This window comes from Manis pentadactyla, chromosome 6, assembly GCF_030020395.1.
Source record: "Manis pentadactyla isolate mManPen7 chromosome 6, mManPen7.hap1, whole genome shotgun sequence".
Taxonomy (NCBI): Eukaryota; Metazoa; Chordata; class Mammalia; order Pholidota; family Manidae; genus Manis; species Manis pentadactyla.
In genome coordinates, this window is record NC_080024.1 from 8,820,466 (window position 1) to 8,832,842 (window position 12,377).

Sequence of the window (12,377 nt, forward strand, 5' to 3'; positions counted from 1 at the left end):
AAGTTGTTCATGTAAGTACCTGACACTTTTAATCAAAGTTCTCTGTGAATCTCTAACCATTTGTCCACATTAGTAAGTAATCTACATTAATACTGCTGATCCTATCCTCTAAGGATCTATACCATTATTAGCAGCAAACTTAGTATTTTCCCCCCCTGGGTTACTGACCACTTTGTCTTGACCATCTGTCCTCCAAGTCGGCATGTACTTTCATAACCATGCTCTGAGTTTGGTCCTCTGTCCGGTGAGTCTCCATAGGAGGGCTGTGATCTGATATCCTAATAGACTGATGACTATTGCCTATAGAATATAGTTTTAACATGTTAAAGTCAAAATAGACTGCATCAAGTCTTCCAAATCCAACATTCAAGGTCATAATGAATGAACCTAAAAAGGTTTTTTCTTCATGAGTATTCAGTAATCTAAGTTACAAAAAAAAGTTGCCCTTTTTTAACTAAAAATTATGTTAGTGTGCTAGGGCTGACCTAACCAAGTACCACAGACTGGATGGATTACACAGAAATTTACTTTCTCATAGTTGTGGAGGCTAATGAACAAAGTGCTGGCAGAATTGGTTTCTTGAGGCTTCTTACCTTGGCTTGGAGATGTCTGTCTTCTCCATGTGTCTTCATATAGTCACCTGTCTGTGCACATCTGTGTCCTCATCTCTTCTCTAAGGACACTAGTTATATTAGGATTAGGACTCACCCAAGTTATCTCATTTAATTTAATCTAAAAAACTTTTTTTTTTTATGAACAACAGATTGAGAAGAGCTAAGGTGCAAATATAGATTCGGAGAAATAGCAATATTAATGTGGTCATAAAGGCAAGAAGCACTTGAGTTGGCTTAAAGTAGGAGAACCAAGAAAGAAGAATCCATGGGCTATAAAGGGAAGCATTTCAAAGAAAGGCTGATCAAAAGCATGAAATGTCAAGCATGCTAAGGTCATAAATATCCATTATATTTAGTGATTATAGAGTCAGTGAATAATATAGAGAGAGTAAGAGTGAGGTAGGAGTTGCCTTAAGGAATGAATGAGAGAAAAGGTCATGGAGTCAGTGAATACTCTATGAAGGAAGAATAAGAGAGATACAAAGGAACAGAGATAAAAAATGTGTGTTTATTTTTGAAGGCAGCTACTTGAAGGGAAAGAGAATTTTGAGTAATTATTGCATATTAATTTGAGCCATAGTTTTTAATGAATTTCTGTCTTGTTACCTTTATCTACAAGTATCTTTCTTCCAAAGATCTGTCTTGTCCTATTAAATAGCAGAAAAACTTTCTCCTCTTTATAGCTGCAAAGTATTACATTCAAACTTCTAAAAGCATTACTTATTATCTTTTCTTCACTTTTTGCTCACATATTGGCCCTGCCCTTTAGTTGTACCACTTACTAGAAGTAAAACCAAGATCCTGAATGTTCAAAGCTCAGGCTTCTTTCTGTACCTAATCATCTAAGTTCATGACTATGATTCCCCTCCCTTTCTAGGCCCTGCTTTTGGTTTTGACATTTCCTTCATTGGATTGTGGGAAGAGATTTTTACTTGTAGGGAAATGCGGCTGAGATTTGCTATGGTATTTGGAAAAAGCACTACAGTATGTGGGGCTAGCCAAAGACAGTTATTCACTGCTTGGGCATAATGTATGGATTCCAGGCAATTCATTTAAGCTCTCTCAATCCCAATTGCTTGTCTAGATAACAATGGTAGCCATATTATAAGTATGTTTAAGGATTAAAAAATGACTCACCTGTTGTAAGCACCCAGTAATGTTTAATTTTAACTATTAGTTTTATTATTAAAAAGATGTGACTTTAGATGGATCAAGCAAGTTCTATTTGAATAGAACTTGTAAGATGGTTCTTTGGTGAATAATTGCTCATCGATACCAAACTGATCTTTTTCACTTAAGTAGCCAGGAAGTCTGTTTCAATGCTGAATCATACCTTAACCCTACAGTGATGAATTCTGAAAAGGAAGGCTTAAACCAATCTCTCCAAATCCCTACATAATCCTCTAAAGCATTTAACATTTCTAAATATTATGTAGTTAGGATACTATCAGTTATTTACTTGAAAAAATCAAATTTATTTAAACTAAAAAAACAAAAATGAAAACAATTTATCCATTTCTCCCAGCCCCTATGTCCTGCCTATGGCAACCACCAATCTGTTCTATGTATCTATGAGCTTGGGTTTTCACATTTAAAGAAATTTTAGATTCCACTTGTAAGAGACCATATAGTACTTGTCTTTTTTGTCTGACTTATTTTAACACTCAGCCTAATACCCTCGAGGTCCATCCAGGTTGTCCCAAATGGCAAGATTTCATTCTTTTTAATGGCTGAATAATATTCCTATGTGTACCACCATTTCTTTGCCCATTCATCCATCAGTGGATGCCTAGGTTGTTTCCGTATCTTGGCTATTGTGACTAAAATGCAATGACATCAAGTCATCTTTTTCAATCAGTGATTTTGTTTTCTTTGGATAAATACCCAGAAATGGAATTGCTGGATCATACGGTAGCTCTACTTTTAATTTTTTGAGGACTCGCCATACTGTTTTCCACAAGTGGCTGTACCAATTTACATTCCTAGCAATAGTGCACAAGGGTTCTATTCTCCATATCCTCACCAACTTGTTATTTTTAGTCTTTTTGATAATAGCCATTCTGATATATATATTGCAAATATTTTCTCCCATTCATTAGGTTGCCTTTTTATTCTGTTGATGGTGTCCTTTGGTGTGCAGAAGCTTTTTAGCTTGATGTAGTCCCACTTCTTCATTTTTGCTTTTACTGCTTTTGCTTTTAGTATCATATTTAAAAGACCATGTCAAGGAGCTTACCACTTATGCTTTCCTTGAGAAGTTTTACGGTTTCAGGTCTTACATTTAAGTCTTAAGTCCATTTTCAGTTAATTTTTGTGTATGGTGTAAGATAGTGGACATTTAATTTTTTTGCATGTGACTGTCCAATTTTGCCAACAACACTTACTGAGATTATCCTTTCCCTATTGTATATTCTTGGTTTCTTTGTCATAAATTAATTGACCATATAGGCATGGACTTATTTCTGAGCTCTCTGTTTTGTTCTGTGTCTATTTTTATATCAATACCTCACTGTTTTAATTACCACAGCTTTGTTGGTAATGTAGTCTGAAATCAGGGAGTATGATGTCTTCAGCTTTGTTCTTCATTCTCAATATTGCTTTGGCTATTAGCGGTCCTTTATGGTTTCACACAAATGTCAGGACTGTTCTGTTTCTGTGAAAAATGTCATTGGAATTTTGATAGGGATTGCACTGAATTTGTAGATTGCTTTAGGCAGCATGGATATCTTAACATTAATTCTTCCACTTCATTAGCATGGGATACCTTTTTATTTGTGTTTTCTCCAATTTCTTTCATTAATGTCTTATAGTATTTAACATACAGGGTTTTTTCACCCCCTTGGTTACATTTATTCCTATGTATTTTACTCCTTTTGATAGAATTGTAAATGTGATTGTTTTCTTAGTTTTTCTTTTGGGTGGTTCATTATTAGAATATAGAAACACAACAGATTTTTGTATATTGCTTTTGTATCCTGCAAATTTACTGAATGTATGTATTAGTTCTAGCAGTTTTCTGACAGGATTTTTTTGGATTTTCTACATATAATATCATGTCATCTGCAAATAATGACAGTTTTACTTCTTCCTTTCCAATTTGGGTGACTTTTATTTCCTTTTCTTGCCTAAGTGCTCTGGCAGGCCTTCTAATACTATGTTGAATAAAAGTGGTAGGAGTGGGCATCCTTTTGTAATTTCTGATCTTTAGGGAAAATTTCAGTTTTCACCACTGAGTATGATGTTAGCTATGGACTTGTCATATATGCCCTTTATTATGTTGATGTATGCTATCCCTATGCCCACTTTGTTAAGCATTTTTTATCACAAATGGATGTTGAATTTTGTCAAATTTGTAGGATTTATAATCTTTGGATCCTTGTATATTAACCCTTTGCCTGGTAAATATGTGGCCAACATTTTCTCCCAGGCAATTTATTTTGTCTTAAGTATCATTCATAAACAAAATTTTATTTTAAATGTATTGATCTGCCATTCCTTTCTTTTGTGTCTTCCAGATTATAACAATATTTTCTCGTATTTTCTTATGGTACTTCCATTGTGTATGTTTGGAGTATGACACTTAGCTTTTCAACCCATACAAAAAATTTTTAATGTATAATATGGGACAAAGATTTAGTTTTTCTATTTTATGACTATTTTGATAACCAATTGCCACAATAATTGTCGAACAGTTCTTCATTTCCCCACTGCTTTGAAATGTAAGTGAGCCTTTAAAATGAGACTCAGAGGAGGGGGATGATACGGATGTGGGGACACTGACAGGAAGTGACCCAGGAGACTGGGAACAGTGCCCAGTGACAGCACTGGAAGGTGGTAAGTGTTATTTAAGGGATGATGAGCACAGTGGTCCCGGGGCCAGGAAGCCCACAGTTTATAATGATCTGAAGAATGATTTGGAGAAAACAAAATTTCAGTATATAGCTAAAAGAGCCTTTTCTTTTGTTTGTAATAATAATAAAATTGACTATCCACCAAAAGGGAAATTTTAGCAAACTTGACATAAAAGGAAACATCTTTAATCTGACTTGAAAAAATCTACAGCAAACATCATACTTTATGGTAAAATACTGAGTGCCTTCCCAAAAAGTTCAGGAACAAGACAAGAATGCCTGGTGTCATCATTTCCCTTCAGTGTTTTAGTGGAAGTCTTAGCCAATGGAATAAGGCAAGGATAAAGAAGACATGAGGATTAGAAAGGAAGAAATATGTTATTATTCACAGGTGAGGAGAATGTGACAGAAAATATCATGAAGAATTATAAATTATTAGACTAGTGACTTAGCAAGATCATTAGATAAAAGAAAGTTTACTAGAAGCAAAAATCAATTTTTTTTATTACTAGTTACAAATAGAAAATGCAATTTAAAGAGGCAATATAACTTACAATAAAGAAGTCAAATATCTAGAAATCTAACAAAACATATGTAAGATTTTTACACCATAAGAAATAATTGAGCAAAATTAAATAATACCTAAAAAAATTCTACAAGGAAGGATATACTATATTTCTGGATTGGAAACTTGGTATTATAAAGATATCAATTCACTGTAAGTATGTCTATACATTCACTGCAATCCCAATCAAAACACTAATAGATATTTTTGTGGGAACATAAGCTGACTGTAAAAAAAAAATAGTGCTATAAGTAGAGTTACTACAATCATTTTCGTGGAAAAGATGAAGTTTGATTTGACATTGGAAGAAGAAAATGCAATATAAACATTTAATATTTCTTCCATATTTGCTATTATGTACCAGGTACACTGCTGGGTGTTTTTGTTTGTTTGTTTGTTTGTTATGTCATTGTACCACAGTTCAATAAGCCATTTCTTATAAAACTAGACAATTACATTACTTCCAAGTTTTAACTTTTTTTTTTTGGACTCCCCCCATCATCAAGTCCCCACCAGATACCCCATTACAGTCACTGCCCATCAGCGTAGTAAGATGCTGTAGAATCACTACTTGTCTTCTCTGCGTTGTACAGCCCTCCCTGTGCCCCCCATCTCACATTATGTCTGCTAATCGTAATGCCCCTGCTGGGTGTTTTGCAAAGAACATTCCACAGAACCTTGGTTCCTAAGATGCTCAGAGATAAAGGGGTTCTGTAGTCACATGTCCACAGGGAAAGCTCAATGCTGCAGTCTCCTCTTGGAGATTTCATCATGCACAGTAGGATTTCAAATACCCTAAGAAATTATGGAGAAGCAAGTAGAATTTTGTTTAACCCAGGATCTTCCAACTTACTTGATCATGAAACCTTCTAAGAAACACTAGCTTGGTGGCTCTCATTTATTAATATCTATGCAGTAGCTAAAGGCTGAACTGGGTTAAATTGTTCATTTTACAGATGAAGAAATGGAATCTTGGGCAGGTGAAGACTTATACCAGATCATACAGCTACTAATATGGAATATTCAAAACCAACTCAAAAGACGATGCTTTTTTCCAGGGTAAAACAGTACTTTCACTCGAAATAGAATTTTAGGAATGGAGTAAACCTTAGTGATCTCTTGGACTAGTGACCTTGCTATACTGATGAGGCAACTGGGGCCCAGAGGAATGAAGTGCCTTGCTCCAGGTCAAGAGCTTGCAGAGGAGCAGGAGGAACAGCAAGATCCATGACTCAGTGATTCCCAATTAAGTGCTCTACTGCCCTATATAATTAGGAGGCAAATCTGTGTCAGTGCAGGGTGAGACCGGATTAGCTATTGGGGTTGAGTAGGCGCTCATAGGTGGTGAATGAACCATTTACCTGGGGAAAGATGACACCAGAACTACGGTAAGTTGTCATGTCATTTTGGAATGTGGATTTAGAAGCCACTTAGTGACTGGGTTATGATATAGTAAAGAACAGAATAGTGTAATTTTTAAGAGTTTAATCACCTTATTTATATAATTTTATCCCTCTTCCCTGAGACTTTGAAAAACCAAAAGGAATTTGCATTTCTAAAAGCAATTTCACAACTAATTGGGCACATCCTGGTGTGTCACGCACGAGGCTGGAAATCATTTTTCTAAAGTGTGTCAGCTATGAAGACTAGAAAAGAATAATGCAGTAGGCAGAAATACCTGGAGGAACATGTAGGTCAGGGAAGGGCATGTTTATTGCAGGTACTGGTTCACAAAGAGCAGGAGGAATACCAAAGCACTCCTTGATGAGGGCCGTGAGCAGGGTTGGGCTGAAAGGTCTAAGACGCAGTGATGAAGGGAAACACCTGTTTTCCAACGGCAGAGAGAAAAATGAGGGCCCTTGGAAGGCAAAAAGACAGATGAAAAAGAGGGTAAGTCAAGACATATACGAGGGGGAAGAGGAAAATCAATGAAAGTGAGTATATCGCTGATTTCTGGGTTTTAAAGGGAGCAGCACCAGTTTTTTTTGGTGTGGAAACATTTTGGCTGCGGCTGCAGGCCATTGGGCTGAATGGGCAACACAGCTTTGAAGTCTGCAGAAATATTCACCTCCATTAATGGCGAAGGTTCTCCTAGGGACAGGAAAGAGTAACCGGAAGTAAAAGGAGAATGTAGGTTTACTCTCTGCTTTATCCTCTCCATGCTTAGGACTCTTGGGGACCTTACGTAGTGAGCAGGGCTAGAATAGAGCATGATTTAGGGGTTCCTGGGTTCCCTGGGAAAATACCAGCATGCTATCAAGGTGCTTGTACCCCATCCAGCTTCCAAAATGTGCGACCTGATGTTACTTAATTTGACTTAAATTGGTTTGGGAAGTTCTGTTCTTTAGGATTTACTGGGAGACACATCTGTACAGTGGACCACGTTTGCCTTATTTTACTCTCCACCTCCCTTTTTTTTAGCTCAGCAGTACTACCTCATGCCCAAAAAGGCAAGCAAGAGAGGGCAATTTTTTAGTCTCAAAAGTAATTATTACATTAGAAACAAAAACAAAAGCAAAACCATAAGGGTGGGATTTTCCAGACACTAAGATCTCCTTAACATTTCATAAGTAACTACTGACCCATTTACATTCTCTCTCAAATTTGCTGAATCAGATTAATTGGCTCCCCTGCATCCACCCGGAAGATTAGTAGACTCTTTGGTGGTACAGTTATCAATGCTGCCCACCATTTAACGTGGGAAGTGGCTCATGGGTGAGACAGGTAGAAGCTGATGCCCAGAGCAGGGCACTGTCTCTCAGAGTAAGAGTTCCCCATTTACATTTTCACTTCAAATCTTTGCTTTTCTCTGATTATAAAAATAAATGCTCATTGTAGTGAAATTCAGATCTTTCAGAAAGACAAGGCAGAAAGTGAAAGCAATCTGTAACTCTATCCTTAAGAGTGAATCACTCCAGCCTTTCTTCCAACATTTATTTATACTCCACTAACACTTAAAACAAAAAATAATTTTTATTTTATAAAAATAAAACTTGTGGTGCTGGTTTTTTTTTTTTTAATGGGGTCATAGTACATTTAACCCAGCAATTTGTTTTTCTTGCTTAAGATTTATTTGGTTTACTGAATAAGAGATCCATCATATCATTTTTAAAAGGTTGCATGGTACTCTACGGTATGAATGATTCACAGTTTAACTGAATTTCACTAATAGAAATATGTTTTTACAATTGTTTTACTTTGGTGAACATTCTTGCTCAATTAGCTCAGTACACATGTGAAAGCATTTCTGGATAGAAAATCCTAGAAATGGATTTATTGGGTGAAAGGGTGCATGTATTACCATTTTTATTAGACTGTACTTACATTTTAAATTTTAAGTTGGTCTATAGTTTAAAGTGGCACTGGTACAATTCTTGCAAAATCTCTCAGAAGCAGTCACTAAGTCTAGTTTTCTTTAACTGCTTTTTCAGAAGCCATGGAGATGATAGTTTCATGTCATAGGCTGGCATGTGACCCCAGGTATTTTCAGTCTATCAGTGCAACTCCAGAGCATGTCAAATATATTGGCCATTTTTGGGGAGTGAGCTTTCGGATTTTTTTAATTTTCAGATGACATGAGCTTCAAATATCTTTTTGGAGTTTTGAGTAGGATTAAATGGAGAGATAAAATAAGATGGATCTATTACCCAATTCTTCCTTCTTTCATCTGCTGGACTGACCATAACATGTTGACACTCTTGGACACCCATCTGGGTTATCAGCTGCATGAGGCCATATCTGCCATTTCTCATCTACTTAGCATATGGTTACTGCTTCTAGCTGTTTCCCAGCATTTGTCACATTAAACCTAAGTAGTCAGTTCTGGCCACTTTAAGCAATGCCTCCTTCGAAGAGACAAGACAGAATTTCAAGAGTAAAATACCTGTAATAGTATCCTTCAGAGAACCTCTTAGTCCAACAATGATTTTTGCTTCCTTTGACTCAGATTTCAAAATATCTGTGCTATTCATTAACTTGTCATGAACTTCCTTTGGACTTAAAAAAACAAAAACAAAAATAAACATTAAACCATTTAAGTGTTTTATAAATCAAATCACTAACTATATTCTCCCAACTAGATCATAGGCTCCCTGAGAGAAGGGATTTTGTTTGGTTCACTGATGTTTCACCAGTATCTAGAACAGTGCTTGGCACATAAAAGGTGCTTAATGCATAATTGTTGAATGAATGATGAATTCTTTGAAGGCAGGAATCTTCTTATATTTTGCATCCCCATAGTAAATGCCAAATCACTGATTAAAATTAAGGCAAGGATCTTCATTCAGGTATACAACTTAAGATGTTCTTAGAAGCTAAATGTTAAATATTCCTTGTCTACATAATATTCAAGATTCTTTTCAGCCCTAACTTATGAATCTACTAGTTTTCAAAGAATTAGAAACCCATGTAAGAAAATATATTAATAAAAATAGGGTGAGAATAATTGAGTAAATCTTTGACTTAGAAAGCAGTGCATTGATTTTATGGTCTTTGGATCATCATTATAAAGATCAGATTTGAGAATTAAACTATATTTCCTCAAGCTATATTCTGTAAGCCCCTTTTGGAAAAAAAAAATCACTGCACCAAGTTGTTAACTGGGAATGCCTCTATAAGCATAAAAAATATTTTTAATGTTACTGTATAAAAAGAAGGTAAAGGAAATATCTATGTACAACATTTATATTCTGGATGATGCCAATGTTGGTATGACGATTATCTGAGAGATACCAGCCTTCAAATTCATGGCTTATGTATAGTTATTTGGATTTAAAGCCAATAAAAACAAAAGCAGTGAGAAAAAATAAAAAAGGCAATCAGAGTTAAAGACAGATCCATCTAAATCTGGGGCATATTTTGGACAACACAACATTTTTGGAAATAAAGGCAAAAAAGAGAAAAAAAATGTAGAGGAATCAATTTTAGAAAGTTACTCCAGAAAAAAGTCCACCTTATAAAACACATCTTAATTCCAGTCTTTTAGTACTTATTTATGTCAGACTACTTCTTACTGGATGTTTGGTTTCCTGTGCTGAGACTAGAAAAATCATCTTGTGGTTAGAAAATAGCTATTCTCAATACAGTTGACTGAAAAGACTATTTTTTGGCTTACTATTTTTAACAACAAGATTTACTTTAAAAAGAGAGTGAATTAATCAGATTTGAGATGAACTCTCACTGGCTGTCATGGATATATTCGGTTTGCTTAAAAAAAGAAAATGGATCAAATCTTGAACAGGATTTTGTATATATGCAACTGACAGAAAGAATAGGATAGCTAAAACAACAACAACATAAAAGAGAATGGGGGTGGGTTGCATTTCATAAAACAAAATAGTTAGAAGAAGAATATGTGTCCAAGTTGGCCTACAGAGCAAAGTCTGAAGAACATCAACAACAGAAGCATTCTTGGGTAAAACTAATGCCAAGGGTGCTTCTATGATTAATTTATTAAAATAAAATGGTAAACAAGCATTCAAGTTGTTGAGGCTTACAATATTGGGGTATAGTACATTAGTAATACCAACCTGCAAGAAAAAGAAATGCTCAAAAAATTTCTCTAAAGACAAATTATGGAAAAGCCTGTAAAATAAAAACTAGAACATTCTAACTTACTTGAGGTAGATGAAAATAGAAAATGAAGTAGGAATATGGTAAGATATTACTGCTTTCTATCATTCACATTAGAAGATGAAGAATTATTAGGCTCATATATACATCTTAAAGTGAATGGAAAACAGTCAATCCTAAAAAATGTATGAAAAGAATTAAGTTTCAGCATATGAAAAATTCCAATTAAATGGGTAAAAATTCCTTAAAAAAGTGTTTAATTAAAAATGTTTGGCAGACTATCATACTTGTAATAGATATTATGTTTGTAGTATTTGTAAACCTCAGAGTTAAAAATTAAAATAAATGTTACTTATACTTTAAAAGATGCTTTTGAAGATATACAAAAAGTCATTCTCTGCCTATTTTACGTAAGGGTTCAGGAAAAAAAACTGATGAAACACTCAGTATCTACATCAAAACAAATACACAGTTCTAAATTTCATTTTACAAGAATACCATCTACTTTAGTGCAAGAAGCACGTATTATCTCAGTGACAGGCATAAACTCGGAAATCAGAACGTGTTCCAGAATCAGAAACGTGTTCCGAGTGGAGGCCCAGTTCAACTTGATCATTTTATGGGCACAATAAATCATCCAAAAGCCCACCTTACATAGCGAAAGTAGTCATAAAAATAGGCCGATGGTTACTTTACTACAGTGATAACATAATCCTCGGTCTTATTGTTGTGGAGCAGATGTCATCATGGGTGGGGCTGACGCGCAAAGCAGCTGAAACATTTTTGTACCACCCCCCGCACACTTTCAATGGGATAGAAGGGGATCCAGAAAAGGTAAGGGGAAAGCTCTTAACCATAAATTCCTACAAGAATAAGGAGTTTTGATGTGGTCGTCGTACACGTAAAGACCACCAAGAGATGTTTTAAACCCTCCATGATTAAGTCCTACCCTGGAAAAGAGATCGTCCCTTTTTCCCCTCCCCTGCCGGCTCCTCCTTGGGACACTTGGCTGAGTCTGTCTTTCCCTCATTTCCATGCTGAGGTGAGGCTGCACGGCAAGACGGGACGTCTGTTTTTCTCCACGCGCGGAGGGAACTCTACGGGTAGGAACCCCAGAAAGCACGAAGGGAGCGGGCGGCGTTGTGCGAATGCGGGGACGAGCCAGGCTGGGGTTGGGAAGGGACACGCGGGGCGCCGGGCCGGCCGAGAAGGCCGAGGGGTGACGAGGGAAATCTCCCGTCTTGGAGCTGCGACCGGGCGTTTCCGGCGAGCCACAGTCTCTCTAGGCTTGGCGCGACTATGGTTCCGTGCTTCATCAGGGCGGGCAGGGAGTTAGGAGGGAGGGTAAACCGCGGCTCACACTTGCCTGGGACCGGGTGACCAATAACTGGTAATAGTCTTTGCTCGGCGCCGGGCCTTGTCCTACAATTTCGAACAGCGTCTCTGGCAGCCACGACGCCATCTTGGGACGCCACAACCGTCGCTAGGACAACCAGGAAGGGGCGGGGCTTGATTGGGGTCATGGGGCCAAAGCCTTGGTTTAAACCGAACCCCACTTTAAAGCTGGCGGGGGGGTTCTGACTTGGGATGATCGCCCTCTCTTTCAAGGGTCACAGGGAACCCTGATCCGTGAAATTCCACCTTCAGTTCACCCATGACCCAAAGGAGAATTAGTTCCTGCTACCATGGAGGGGAGGGGATGACCCCGGCGGAGGGATACCAAGCGGAGTCCCACATTCCCCTTCCTGGTCCCTCGAAAGGATAGGGAGGAGGTCG

At 37.0% G+C, this 12,377-nt stretch overlaps 2 protein-coding genes across 3 annotated transcripts in view; one reads left to right on the forward strand and one right to left on the reverse strand.

The window, feature by feature from the left end:
* FBXO36 (F-box protein 36) overlaps positions 1–12,322 on the reverse strand; it is a 73,250-nt gene extending 60,928 nt beyond the window's left edge. The window contains exon 1 of the mRNA XM_036913005.2: positions 11,968–12,322. Within this exon, the coding sequence (XP_036768900.1) occupies positions 11,968–12,063 (96 nt within the window). The 5' untranslated portion in view covers positions 12,064–12,322. The remainder of the gene's footprint in view (positions 1–11,967) is intronic.
* The window catches only part of TRIP12 (thyroid hormone receptor interactor 12), a 146,096-nt gene continuing 145,135 nt past the window's right edge, over positions 11,417–12,377 (forward strand). Inside the window, exon 1 of one of the 2 annotated variants that reach the window (XM_057503462.1) lies at positions 11,417–11,435. The gene's annotated coding sequence lies outside the window, so the exon portion shown is untranslated. Of the gene's footprint in view, positions 11,436–11,585; positions 11,705–12,377 lie in introns of those variants that run through there. The other variant, XM_057503460.1, reaches the window with a different exon arrangement.